Here is a 14244-nt window from a genome sequence, read left to right on the forward strand (position 1 = left end):
GCGGCCGTGGCAGTTCGGTCGATCATATTTTTGCGAAAAACAACGCGTAGACGAGGATGACAGTTCGCCCTCGTCTACGCGCCGTTTTTCGCAAAAATATGCAGAACGAACTACCCCTGCAAACTTCAAACGAACTTCAAATAATGCGCATTAACACGTTGTCACTGTCCGTTCTCTCTCAAAGTATTCTCATCGTCAACTTGCTGCCTCCTAACCGCTACGCTGTCGACGCAGAAGCCGATCCCAGACTTCGCACTACACTTGTATCCGTTCCTGCCAAAGCACGGAAGTTATTGCACAGTTCGCACTGATACACAACCTGATACTTTGAAAGCGAGAGCGGAAAACGCCTCAGGAAAACACATTTTAGAATGTGCAAGCAACCGGATCAACGCAGGAATGGCTCGCAACGCGACCCGCCAATTTTACTTGAACGATCAGTGCAGGTGCAATTTTGAATGGCAGGAAACGAAGCGAGGCGGATACGGCCCCCGCAGTTCTGATGACGTGTTTCTTGTGCCAGAGTTCCGAAAGAACTAGTTAGACCCAAATTACACGTGGAACCACGCACGTTCGCAAATATGCGATAGAATCAGCCATCAGAGCTACTTGAGCGCACGTGCGACTTGGCCAGCGTCCGTTGATCCCACCTGTACCGTCGCGCGGGGGGAGACGGTTGCGCAGCTGTTCCGGCGGTCCATTTGAACGAGGTGAACGTAGGAGAGCTTGACAATCCTTTGCACGACACGTTTCTGGAGCACAACTGAATCACTATGACACCAGTGTCAAAAGAAATACTTTTCAAAGAGAGCCGCGATTCAACCTTCCCAACGAAGGTACTTCCAAGGAAGTCGCAATAACCATGAAACGGAAGTGGCGGAAGTAGGGCAATAGTGGCGCTGGCTGAGAGACGGAGAAATTATTAACAATGCCTGTTAAAAAAAATGACTTGAATACTAAAAAAAATCTGTTTGTAATGGTTAAAAAAAACTAAATTAAAACTAAGTTCTTGAATTAGGCCTTTACGTTTTGTTTTGGTCTTGTTTTGCTTCTTTCTGGCACTAAAATTTAAAGCAGTCGTTGCACGTAATCTTACTTTTTAAAAAAGTAATAATTACAACAACAAAAAATAACAATTAAAAACGTGTTTATTATTTTTATTTTTGTTTTGCTGGTACGCCGTGCCAAAACAAGCCGAATCTGATGCCATAGTCAGTCGTTTGAAAATGGCCGCCGTCCCGAATGACAGCGTCGCTTCTGACAGCATGGAAAATGCCGAAACTTGCAAAAGTAACGGCGACAGTGCGCCTAAGCTATCCCCCGGCGAGTATGCCAAGGTCTGCCGTCTCGAAGCCACCGTGGTTACGGGACTTGAGCATATTGCTCGCGACGAGTGCATCGACAAACTCGGCGCCCGGCCGGAGACCGCTCGTGGCCGCATTTTCTTCGAGCTCCCAGTCGACCGCGTGGCCGAGGTGGGTTGGTTTCACCGGCCGGCACTGCCGAAAAAGATGTTTGCGTTTAATTTCGAAGCTCAGATGAAAGTCGGCTCACTTATTGTGCTCTTGATGTAAATTAAAACACATTACTTACCAATATGGGCGCTGCGCGTGGAGACGCATGCATGGCTACTTGAGCGCTCTTCGATACAACGTGCGTTTCTTTGCTTGCATGAGCTGTTTCAGCGATATAACTGCTGATTTTGCGAGTGAGTGACAAATAAGCGCGTTGCGTTTTTACAGATTAGACTGCAGCCTCAATTTCGCTTGGAAGCTAACGTGCCATTCGAACGCACGGAGTAGTCACGCAGTCAAGAACGCCGCAAAATTCTTTTAGTATACAAAGCTTATTGGAGCCCAGAGTCTGTGCCACGCAGTAAACTGGAAGACAGGCGCAGACAAACAGACGTTGGTGAAGCAGGCAACGAAGTTACGTGCACTGTCGAACATCGGCAACTCGAATAGGCGTTCGGTCTGCGCGAGTTTATCTCGGGGTACTCTCCTTTGCAGAGCGATCCAGTTAGGTCCATACATGTCGACCAAACAAGAAGGTAGTGTCTATTATCCCGGCAACCGTGAGAATTACCGTCAGAAACTTCTCACGGCAGTCGCCTCCCATTGGCTGAGCCCGCTACGCGGAGATTCTTTGGGATAGATATTCCCTAAAAAGCCGTGTATGCAGCTGCCCGTGTGGCGCTGTGGTATAGTGCTCGGTTTTATACGAGAGGGCTCAGGTTTGAGTCCGACATTGCAATGTCTTTTTTTAATTTCACAATTTTTCGGTCATCGTGATTTTGTCAACACTTTTTTTACTCCGGTTTTTACTATATCAAAGAGATCGATGCACAGGACTTCTAGAATGGGTTGAATTACGTTTAATATAGGTTGTGTTCTGTGTCACTGGGCTGGGTTAGATTATGTTTGTTGCAGTTAGGCTGGATTTGGGTAGGTCATGACGCATTTGGTTAGGTAATGCTAGGTTTGTTGAGGTTATGTTATGCTAGGTTACATTGGGACGTAATATTATTCAGTGCTGCTGAGCCTGAGGTTGCGGGTTCTATTCCCGGCCGCGGCGGCCGCTTTTCTGATGAAGGCGAAAAGCAAAAACGCCCGTGTGTACGAGATTTCGGTGCAACGTTAAAGATCCCCAGGTGGTCAAAATGAATCCAAAGCCCTCCACTATGGTGCGCCTCATCGCCTTTGTTGCGTCGGTGTGTTAAACCCTACAATCAATCAATCAATCAATATTATTCAGTTAGACCAGCCAGCTTTTATGGAAACTGCCGTGAGAATTTCCTGTTGGTAATTTTCACGGCTGCTGTGAGATTAGACGCAGCCAAACAAGAAAATTTATGTGAGCGGCGAACGTGTTGTACACTTTGCCTACCAAACGAGATAGCTTGTGGCAACAGACGCTACCAATGTGTCTGGCTTCTATTGTTGAGGAGCCCACCAGTGCTTTTTTTTTTTTTTTCTATTCATTCTCTTTGATGATTGTCGTGCTGGTGGGTAAATTCTGCGTAGACACTGGGGCATGCGAAATTGAGTTTCCTGAAACGGTGCTATTGTCTATTTTGACGCAGTTCTGTGTCCATATAGAACTGCATGGTTATCATATTGTCTCCCGCTTTTGTGGGAGCGTTCTCAACTTCGGGTGGTTCCCCGCAACGAGTTTTGTTGGTGATGGGTAATGGCAGGCGAAACTGTGGTGGTCTGGTTCTCTTAATTAGGAAGGCAGAAAATGCAAACCCTGAAACTGGATGGCCGGAGCTCTATTTCTTACAGACCAAAATTCAGGAAGCTCACACTGATGCGCAAAACTAGAAGTTAGTGAAGCTGTATGCAACCGTCACGACGGTTTTAAGTCAATGATTGCAGCTGATTCGCTACTTCACTGCAGCTTGTGGCACGAGGCGAACGCTGGAGTTTTTTTGGGGGGCCAACATTGGCCAGCCTCCCTAAGTGGGTAGGCTTAGCTTGACAATCGTGTTTGGTGCACGCGGGCACGAGCGCTTGGTATTTTGATCTGCGGACACCATACACAAACGATTTGCTTAACAGATCCGCTGTTAAAAAAACGGCTGAGGTACTATGTCCGTGTTCTGAGACGCATGTTCAGCAATGATGAAGGAGGCTGCTGTTCTGGGGCATTCCTTGTATTACAGGGGCATCTTCACGACGTTGATCCCTTTCAACCTACCATCTGCCATTTTACACGAAAACGTACCATTGCTTTATGGAACCCCTTCTTGTATCTAAATACCATTTTCTTGTCTTTCAGAAATGCTTCCCTGATCTGTTTCACCCGTGTTTAGCAGTAATGGTTGAGAAAAGCCATGTAGTTTTTTCGTATGCACATATACAGCTTTGTTCAGGTAGCACCCATTCAAAGTGAGGGTTAGTCAAACTTTTTTTTGGTGCTGGCATTCTTAGTGTCATTTGGTAAACCTTGTTGGCTGCCAGCCACTGATGATGATACCCGTCTCTCTCTCTTGGGGGGCAGGCGTGGCGTCTGCAGGGGGTGGACAACCTGTACGTGGTGCTGTCGACCTTCGAGGGCCTGGACGTGCCCCCGGCCAAGGAGGAGATGGAGGCCACGCTGCCGCCCCTGGTGGAGCGCACCCACTGGGAGACCGGCCTGGAGGTGTGGCGCCGCATGCGGCCGGACGCCGGCTTCTCCCTGGCCGACTTCTTCCGCAAGTGCGCCCCGCAGCAGAAGGGGAAGGACGGCGCTGGAGAGAAGGGGGAGGAGGGGAAGCAGGTACGTGTGTCCGGGGATACTCTGCTCCAAGATAGTGGGATGCGGAATGTTAATTGATCGTATTGAAATGCTGTGGCCTGCTCCTAAACCGACCTTAAAGATAACAAACCACCCTTATTTACTGAAACAATGCGCAGGATTGAGCGGAGAGGACATTTTACATTAAAAAAAAAAACTCGGGGCTTTATGTTGGCGCTGCTGTGGCTCGAACTTAGGCTGTTTGTACAGGTACCCGCAATTCTGCCCAAAGGCGACTGAGGTTGAACGGCTGGGCGTTCTCTTAGCACTTGCTCAAAAGAATGGAAGGAGGATTCCGAGCGAATCAGTAGAGGACACTGGGTGCGTGCAGGAAGTGGGGCGCTTTTGCCCACAGGGAAACGGAATTATCCCTTTCTCTTACACAAAGAAAAAGCACAAGGGCACTTGTGTAAAATCGCTGCAGTTAGGGTGCATTCCAATTTGCGTATTCGTGTTTATTTTCCTTCAGTTATTTCACTGTAGCCGTTTGTTTGAGATGCTATGGGTCCCAGCTGAAACCTCACAGAAACATTTAAATAAGCAGTTAATTTCGTCGGCATTAGCTAATCACGCAAGTTGAATGTGTTGCACCGAAAGTGGCTTAGCACAGGCAAGTAGCTCCCACCTTTTCTGCTGTTTTTTTCTGTACCGTAATTACCCGATTCTAACGCACACATTTTTTCCGGAAAAATAGGTCGAAAAATCGTATGCGCGTTAGAATCGGATTTGAAACTGAAACTGCCGAAACAACGGAAATTCCGTCCCGCCCATCGCCATCTCAAGGTGGCGCCAAAGCTTTTAGCAATGATTTTTCGGATGCGAGAAGCACAGGCACCCAGGCTTTTCTATCGGCGTTCACACAAATCGTCAAATCGTTCCACTTGCGCACTTGATAACAGCAATGGCAGCAGCGGCTCTCACACGTTCAAAACTAGTGGTTCGGCTGAAGCGTGCGCCTCTGGAGAAGTTCGCAGGATGGGCTTGCGAGGCGTGTGACACGATCCCAATGATCATAGTTGAACGTTCGTTTGAAGTGTGGCATCGCGAACGCGCTTGACGGCGCCAAGGACGAGATGTTGTGGTCAGCGGAGAGCGACGAGGAGTGAGATGAGTGAGATTACTTCGAGCAATAAATCGCCCGTTTCTCCCGCATTTGTTTTTCTTGCTGAAAAAGTTCCGCGCGCGTTACAATCAGAAGTGCAAGTTTTTTCGGTTTTTTTGCCAGGAAAATCGGGTGCGCGTTACAATCGGGTAATTACGGTATGTAACTTCTTTCATAACTTCTTTCTGAAAAAGTGTTCATGTCACACTAAATCCACGTGAGAGAAAATATGAGACAGCTATTTGGGCCAGGTGAGGTGAAGGTGCCCACCTCAATTGCTCAACGGGACGCCGCGCGTGATATTCAAAATGGCGCTTGCCGCTTAGGAGGCTTCGCTGGCAGCCACCTCGATGGTGTCTGGGAGGCCGGTGTATGTACGCAGGTATGCCCGCCGCTCGAGCATCTAAAATAATTTGTCGTTCCGTCGGTGAGAGATGATAAAAGTCCACGCCAGCTTCCATGGCCAGAGTTGTTGGTCTTGGCCATGGCTTGGGAGATGTAAAAGCTCCTGTTGCCAGCGCGAGAGCACCTATACCACATTGGTGCCTCGTTCCTCCTTTGTGATGCAATGGCTACGTCATGAAAAAATGAAAGGGAAATGGGAGAGTGAAATGCGAGCTTTATTTGCTCATTTCTCAGCAAATAGCACATAATTGCTCGTTGAACAAAAGCCGAGGATGCTACGAAACATGTGATCTTTCAGTTAAAACAAAATTTCACCTAGCCGTTAGTGTCCATGAGCCTCACAGCACAAAACCGGACCAGGGACAACAAGAAGAGGGACTACAAAGAATAAACTTCTTGTTGTCCCTTGTCTGTTTTTGCTGTGAAGCTCGCGGATTACCAACTAGCCGGTGCCCTCACGCCTTTAGTGTCCTTTTAACTGGTTGCCCTACAAGGTGATGTTCCCCTCGTGTCTTATTCTTAGTGGATATTAACTTGTTTGTACCAGTACCTGGTATGTACCAGTACCGAAACCGAAACTGGGGGAGCATTCCCGACTGATCCTTTCTCACTCCCCTTTTCAAAGACGCAAGAGGGAGGAGGAGGTGGGGAGGAGGAAGGGGGAAGCGGTGACGCCAAGAAGGAGGAGCGGCGGGCAGAGGGCCCCAAGTTCCGGGTGACGTGCCACCGGTCAGGCGAGGGCCACAAGTTCACCTCGATGGAGGCGGCTGCCACGTTCGGTGGGGCGGTGAACGACCACTTTGGCTGGGGCGTGGACATGCGCCACTTCGACCTGGAGGTGGTGCTGCACGTGGACCCCGGCTGCGTGTACGTGGCCCTCTCCCTGACCACCACCAGCCTGCACCACCGGCACCTGGAGCACTTTGGACCCACCAGCCTGCGCTGCACCATCGCCTACAACATGCTCCGGTGAGGCTGAGGAGGGGGCGGTGTGCCTCAGGGACCTGTACTCGCACCCACTCTGTTTAGTGCAGGGCAGAACAGAAATGGAAATACAATGTAGACCGCTTATAACGTATGTCGCAGGAGCCGCAAAAATCTGCACTATAAGCAGTACTGCGCTATAAACAAAACATGCGCGAATCCAACCACATTGCAACCTATCTTTCAATCATTCGGTGTTTATCATCATTCAAACTCACAGAACTTAAAAAACATTTCATTTATTATTTTTTTTTTTCACATCAGCCGTTGCTGCAGAGTCTTACACATTGCAAGCGCAGTCTTACAAACGGCGAGCACGGCTTTAACTTCCGTTGTGTTTGTGTTTTGAAGGACCATGGCTGCGTTTTTTTTTCTTCCATGAACAAATGCCGCTGGACAATGTGATAAGAACACCAGGCGGATTTTTTTTTTTACCCCACCTTGTGTTCATGATGTCGAAAGCGGCTGCTTGTCAGCGGAACGTACATCGGCTTTGTGCAGCTCACTATCTGCAGGTATTTGGAAAGGGAGAGGGCGGGGGCTTATCTACACAATGCTCTGAAGCGTGAACCGCATCGAGCGATTTCTTCTCGCGAAAACGTGCAGTGAACGCCGCCGGCGCGGATACAACTGGCATGGTGTGTGCGGCGCGGTAAGAGGCGGCAACATGCCGTCGGCACTGGCCGCGAAGTGGTGCCGCAGCTCTAGTGACCGCTCCTAGCCGCTCGCTGAAATGCTGCATGAGGCACAAGCGAAGATGCTCATGCAAGAAAAGAGCTGATAATCTGGGCGAAAAATGGAATATAAAATGCCATCCGCGTTGCTTGTGAAAGTGCCCACCAAAAAATACCGCGGTGCTAAGCCTAAACATCTCTGGTGCAGCCAGCCAGCTGCTCAGAACGCTTTGAATCTCCTGCCATTAGGTTCACGTCCCCATTGGTGCAAGTCATCAGGTGCCTCTCACTGCCACGCGCAAAATCCGCAGCGAGTGCGGAATCGTCGACACGAGCGGGAAAAAAACACACGTGCAATGCCGATGTGCACAAACCGTATGCAAAAACGGGCCATGCGGTTTTCACTTAATAGAAACAACTTTCCACGCGTGAATGGGGAGGGGGGGTCGCTATCTTCCGAGGTGCGTCAAGCAAGGACCGTCGTGGTTATCACGTACGGGCAAACTAAAGGGTGCCTATTTTTTTCTTGTGTGTCGAGGTTAGAGAGCAAGTGGTGTGCGCTGCGCCAGGTGGCCGATTTTATCCTTCCTTTTTTTTTTTTATTGCTACCCCAAAACAATAGCCCAGCTGCGCTAGTCGATCAGCGGACCAGCCGAAAAACCGCACTTAAGGGGGGACGTGGCTTTCAAAATCAACTTTATTTCTGAGTGGATTTTGATGAAAATTGGCACAGCAACTGGAAATGCTTCTGTGATAGCATCACAAAAATTTCAAGATAATATTTTGATAACTTTTTTATTTATTAAATTTTCTTTCTGTTCCGCTTGTACCGAGCTTGAGCGACTTATAAAACACGATAGAAAACTTGTTCGAAGTGCTTTGCATTCCCAAATGAATGGGCGAGGTCGTGACAGTTTCAGAATTTTTTTTTTACAAAACAATATTTTTTAGTTTTCATTTTTTTAGAGGTTAATGTGCAACAGGCATGTCGACTGTGAACGACTATTTGAATAAAAAAGTCACAAAAAACAAATCTGGAAAACCAAAAGTGTCACGACCTGAACTGTTCATCAAGGAATGTAATGCAAGAAACGGAATCAAAATAGACCCAGTGGTCACGAAGAAATCCCTGGTACAAGCGACATAGGTGGCATAAAAAACTGTTTTGAGAAAACGGCTTCCGAAGTTGCAACATAGGTTTCACTTATCAAAAGTCGCCACGGTTGCAGCCTTTCATGTCCTTTTGAACATGGGGCTTCTGGAAGGCCTTGCCTTGAAATTGGAGTGCCTTTTACAGCCTTTCTCTTTCCAGAAAACATCATTTTCAGCTCCTCCTTGAAGAGTACATACCCCCTTTGCAAACCAAACGGAGGGGAAGATGGGTTTCAATGGGCTTTCAATGCAAAGTAGGTTAGCTGGTTGGCTGTATCGCACTGGACAACCTCATTTTGCAGTGTTGTCACCATGGCAACAAGTTAAGCATTTTTTTTACTTAAATTGAACATTTTTGGCTTTTTTTATGTTTTATCTTGCCTGGCACAGCAACTTAGTACTCATACGTGCAGGTGTTCATTGCCAAAAGTTTGCATACCACAAGGATGAAAATGAGCTACTTTGAAGCTTGGTAGAGTATTCTGCATAACTCCCAATTTCAATGCAAGAGCATATTTTTTTACTACTTTTGACATTCAAGGCATCCAATATTTCTCGCAGCACAGCCAGTATGCCCTAAGCAATGGTATCAATAATTTCCCTAAAAAAATCACTGTAAAATGCTGCCACAGTAACGTACATTTTTAACGCAGAGAGCATATTTTTATTCTTATATTACTAACTCAAACCTGTTTGCATGAAAATTACAAGTGCACGGGAAACGTAGCGCAGAAAGGCGATACGGCTCGCGCGCATCGCAGCGCACGCTTACCGCGACATATCGAACTTTGATTATACCTAATATGGCTGGTCAGGTCGCTTTTAAGATTAAATCTAACGTCGAAGGCGTTAATTACAACTACCGGCGTTCAATCGTAACCGGTTGCCCAGTCATGTGATGCTCCAATGCGCGTCGGCTATGCCGTGCGCGCCGCAGCGTTTGACGCGTCGACCGTTTCTTTCTCAAGGCTAGCGAGCCCACAGTCAAAACACAGCAATAACTAAGCGTGTAAACATCGCCAATCCGACTAAAAGTTCACTTCACGAACCGCTATCGCAAGCGCGCACACCGCGTCACCCTCCAAGGTCTGGCGACGGTAGAGTCACGCGCACCACGAAGCGTTCGATGACCTCCGCCTTTCGAGCCACACAACTTCCCGTAATCTGGCTCGTTATCTCTCGCATTCCCATCGCCATAACGTGCGTGTTGAATACCACAGATTGAACAGAAACTCGGCCGAGCGAAGCGGCGAAAATGAACTCAATCCGCTCGCTACGCAGCTCAGGCGGCCGCCATCTTGCGTTGCGCCCGCGACATCCAATCAGGAGGGCCGTTGTTCTGCGCGAACCAATAGCACTTCAGCATCTATTTCTAGCTTCGTTTGTGCGTCGTTTCTTTTCTGCCGTTTGTGCGTTTGTGAATGAACGAAGATACAAGAGACGAGCGGAACCGGAAAGACGATCGCTCGGCCGATCTAACCATATCAAAATGGCCGCGCCCGGTGGCACCGTGGCGGAGATAGAGCGCTCCGAAAATTGCCGTTTTTTCGCCCTTTTGCGCTGATAGTTTGTCACCGCGCCTGACAAAAGTATTTTTTTATGCCACTTTGCGACGCTTTTCAGCGTAAAAACTTTGCAGACGCACAGAATAGGAAACATAGAAGCCGAATATGTGGGTTTCAAAAAAACGATGTTTTGGTCATTTTTCCGAAGTTGAAAGCCGCGTCCCCCCTTAAACGGTATTGTGCTTCGGGCAACCGCATTTTAAGTGGTATGCTTATGCATTTAGTTCTATGGGAGGCAAACCGGTAGTCACAAAAACCCGCGTTATATCCGGTCCCGCAGTGTAAGTGATTACGTTATAAATGGTCTACACTGTATCTCAAGTGCAGACTGGGTGGCCACCTTTCCGCAATTGCAGACTCTGAACTTGCTCGGACTCCAGAGTCTGTGCATAGAATAAAAATGTGCATTCCAAAAGAGTGCATCATCAGTACACTGTAAGAGCAAGAACAGGGCCTTTATTATTTTTTATTGCGAAAATGCATGGTTGCCTAATTCCCTGGTCCTCCCCTCTTCTTTTTTTTTCTCACTGCTTTTTTTTTTTCTTGCTGGTCCACGGGCCGCATCACTCCTGTGCTTGATAAGAAACATGGAAAATAATAAATGTGAAACATCAAGACAAGATTGCAACGCAGGGAAACAAAAATTTCACCCGCATTAGTTTTCATGAGCAAGTACACCTTCCTCAACATGCTGCGAAATCAGGAAGTATTTCCAATAAAAACAGCCCAGACAACATCAGAAAACCCTCAGCAATCAGGAGGTATATTCGACTTGTCCCTCCAGGTAATAAAGTAGCTGCGTATAAACATGCTAGAGGCTGCTATCACCACTATGTTGTTACTGCAAGCGTTACACGCAAGTAACAACTCTTGGCTTTTCACGCGGGCCCCCATATTGAGAATAAACTTGTTTTAGGCTTATAAACTTTACACAAGTTGCATTCCTTGTCAGCTAAAATACGGTGGAACCCCAATAATACTATAAATGCCAGATAAATGCCAACCCTGATGAATGCCAGCCTAGTAGACGTTCTCACGCGACGGGTCTGCTGAGAACTTAATTAAATGGCTATATTTAGCGTGTTCTTGTGCAATTCGCAAACCTTTAGCTAAAATGCCTACTTTTTTTTTTTCTAAAGAAAAGAACCGCCTATTTTGTGCCCACCTCCTCTCCACGGCTTCTGTGCTGGCCCGCCAGCCTTGTGCTGTGCGCCCTGCAACTCCCATGTTGTCCGGCACTAGCTCAGGCCACAAGGCCTGTGCCTCCCGCGTGCGAGATTATCTCCACGCGGCCGAGCAAACTGAGAGGGCGAAAGGCCGGAATGTGAACTGCCAAGTCCAAGCAAAACGAACGATTGCACGAGCTGGGGATGGAAAGAAAGGACCGGAGCGAAAACACAGCTTTGACAGACATAAGCAGAGAGAGGGGAACAGAGCGTCGTGAAAGAAAGAAACTTGAATCGATCAAGCGAGGAAAGCGGGTGTTTGATTGCATCGTATGTGCTTTTCATATTTGTCAGCTTGATGGGAGCTTCGAATTCGCGGTCCGCCAGCCACATGACTTCAACTTCTCACTGTTGTCGTGTCGGAGTTCTGCCGCCACGCGGGATTGTCGAAATTTAACTCCCGCCCACTAGCACCCGCATGCTTGCTGACGTCTCTTCAGCAAGTGTCTGCCCCGTCTGCAGACGTTTGCACATCAAGCTGTGCCAAACAGGGGTTAAGAAATAAAGGTGAGGACAAGGCGGCATAAAAGGTGGGAGGAAACGCCTGTTTTGTCTCCACCAGGGTCCGTCTTATGACGTGGACCGCGTGCACCCAAGCGTCGTATTGTTGGCGTTTTTGATGCATTGTTTATATGGGAAGTTTGCCTGGACCATGGGGATCCGTTGTAAGGAGTGGGTTGTCCAGAGGACGTACCATCGGTGTTCCACAGTACTAGGTTTGTACAGCCACGATCAAAAGTTTACGGACCAGGAAAATGGCAATTTTAGGCTATTTCTCTTCCGGTAGCAGCCCAACAAACTGCCGTGTGCATGTGAGATGTGGTATAGTTACTGAAGTAATGAAAAATGCGGCACATAGTACCACGGGATGCCACGCGGCAGAGAAATAACCCAAAATTGCTGCTTTCGTGGTGTGTGAAATTTTGATCGTGGGTGGGCGAGGCTTTCACGTGTTAAGCTTTTTGCACAGCTTCGGTGTCGTGCGGCAGAGCCAAGTGCTGTGGCTCTATTATTCAGTTTCAAATATTCAAAACTTTAGAAAAGATTTCGAATGATGAAGCTGTGGTGTGAATTAGAAAGCAAGCGGTGTTCACAAAGCATTCGAAGTTTCAAGTATTTGCACATTTCTAGTTTTCAGGCAAGTTCATCTAGCTGAAAGGGCGTAGAACTGTGCGGTGTGACCTCTGACCCGCATATTTGTGCAGGCTCTGCGACCTCCAGCCCGGGGACGTTGTGTGTGACCCCATGGTGGGTGGCGGATCCATCCCGCTCGAGGTGGGTTCACCTTTTGGACCGTTTGCCTGGCGCAGGTTTGGTTGTAGTCTGTACCACAAAAGCTGCACTGCACTTCATGCACAGCTTTCTGTGTCTGACAGCTGCTAAAACTATCCTGCATGAATAGTTTCGAAAAATGATTCATGAGCTCTCCATGGTAGCCTACACTTAAAAAAAAACAAAAAAACAAGTTGGCATGTATTGATTGAGTACGGTGCCGAGAATCTAAATACACCATTCTTTCAACTAGCAGTTGTTTAATCAGACAGAAAATAAAAACAGGAGACAACGCCCCATACGCTTTTGGGTATCATGGTTTGTGATGTCACAAAAGTGGTGAATAACGAGATATCATTTGAGAAGCATCTGTACATGTTTTCCTGAAATAAACAGTTCCGAAGTGGTTGGGCGCGTGAAATAAGCGTAAATCGAAGCTTTCCGTGAGCTCATCGTGTCTAATAAAAAAACCCAGGCTACAGCATTTATACGCTCCGAGGCAGACTGTTTCTCTCAACAACCAATCGTCCATCATCTTTCAGTTTCATTTTGGAGAAGCATGTGCAGCTATTCTAGCCACTGTAGCATTGGTGCACAACTAGCAAAGTCACTAACCTACGACTGTGAGCGCCGAGCTTCTGCAAGCAATTTTTCCGGCAGGAAGCAGATAAAGTCCCTTGATTCACATCTGGAAAAGGAACAAGATGCACTGCAGGTGGTTAAGCGAGCTGCCCGAGCTTCTAATCTCCCATTCTCCTCGCACGGCGTTGGAGGAGTAGGAGGGGAAGTAACACTTTATTTAAAATGTTGCTACCCGTAAAGTGCGTGTGGTTCGAAGATAATCACCTGTGAAATGAACTAGCTGACCAATCCACCCGTTCGCCTCGAGCCGGTGTTAATAATTTGTAAAGCGTGCATCGCCCTACGGACAACTACGACTACTGACACGGCTGTCGTGAAGACTCAAGAGGGTTTATTTCACGCTAGGTTCGTGCTGCGCGAGAGAAGATAATATGAAGTGGCTGTGATTGCCCGAAGCGATGTTGTAAGGGTGCCAGTTTGAGTGGGACCAGCTGGGAGCCCAGGATGCCGTGGTTGATGTTCGAAACGGCGCTTGTTGCTTCAAAAGCGGCTTTGCTGCAGCCCTGCATGCTCGCAGCCGCTTGATGGTGTCTGGGACGCCAGAGTACGCGGGCACACCTGCCAGTCGAGCATCTAAGCGCGTTTCTCGTTCCGTTGGTAAAAAATCCGAATTGCAAGCCAGCATCCTTGGCCAAAGAGACGTTGCTGCAGTAGACCTGTGCGCCACCGCAACGCGCCGGCACCGCAAGCTGTTTTGCTTGCACACACTGTGCCGCTGTCCTCGTCCCAAAATGAGCACACAGTGGGGATTCGCTCCTATTTTGTGATGCGATGGTTACGTCGCGAAAAAATGAAAGGGAAGCGAGTGAGAGGAAGGGCAGCTTTATTTTCTTATTTCTCGGCAAATAACGCAGCGTTGCTCGTCAAACAAAAGCCGAGAGGGCTACGAAATGTATAATCTTTCAGTTAAAACAAAATTAAATTCAGCCTTTAGTGTCCCTTGA

The 14244-nt window shown here is 47.9% G+C and overlaps 1 protein-coding gene across 1 annotated transcript in view; it reads left to right on the forward strand.

Moving 5' to 3' along the window:
* Nucleotides 1-1203: 1203 nt before the first annotated feature.
* Nucleotides 1204-14244, forward strand: part of LOC144158450 (tRNA (guanine(6)-N(2))-methyltransferase THUMP3-like) — a 46528-nt gene continuing 33487 nt past the window's right edge. Inside the window, exons 1-4 of the mRNA XM_077689330.1 lie at nucleotides 1204-1475; nucleotides 4003-4260; nucleotides 6411-6754; nucleotides 12592-12661. Coding sequence (XP_077545456.1) covers nucleotides 1227-1475; nucleotides 4003-4260; nucleotides 6411-6754; nucleotides 12592-12661 — 921 coding nt within the window. The 5' untranslated portion in view covers nucleotides 1204-1226. The remainder of the gene's footprint in view (nucleotides 1476-4002; nucleotides 4261-6410; nucleotides 6755-12591; nucleotides 12662-14244) is intronic.

This window comes from Haemaphysalis longicornis, unplaced genomic scaffold, assembly GCF_048455015.1.
Source record: "Haemaphysalis longicornis isolate Haplotype H1 unplaced genomic scaffold, Haemaphysalis longicornis Haplotype H1 scaffold_10, whole genome shotgun sequence".
Classification (NCBI taxonomy): domain Eukaryota; kingdom Metazoa; phylum Arthropoda; class Arachnida; order Ixodida; family Ixodidae; genus Haemaphysalis; species Haemaphysalis longicornis.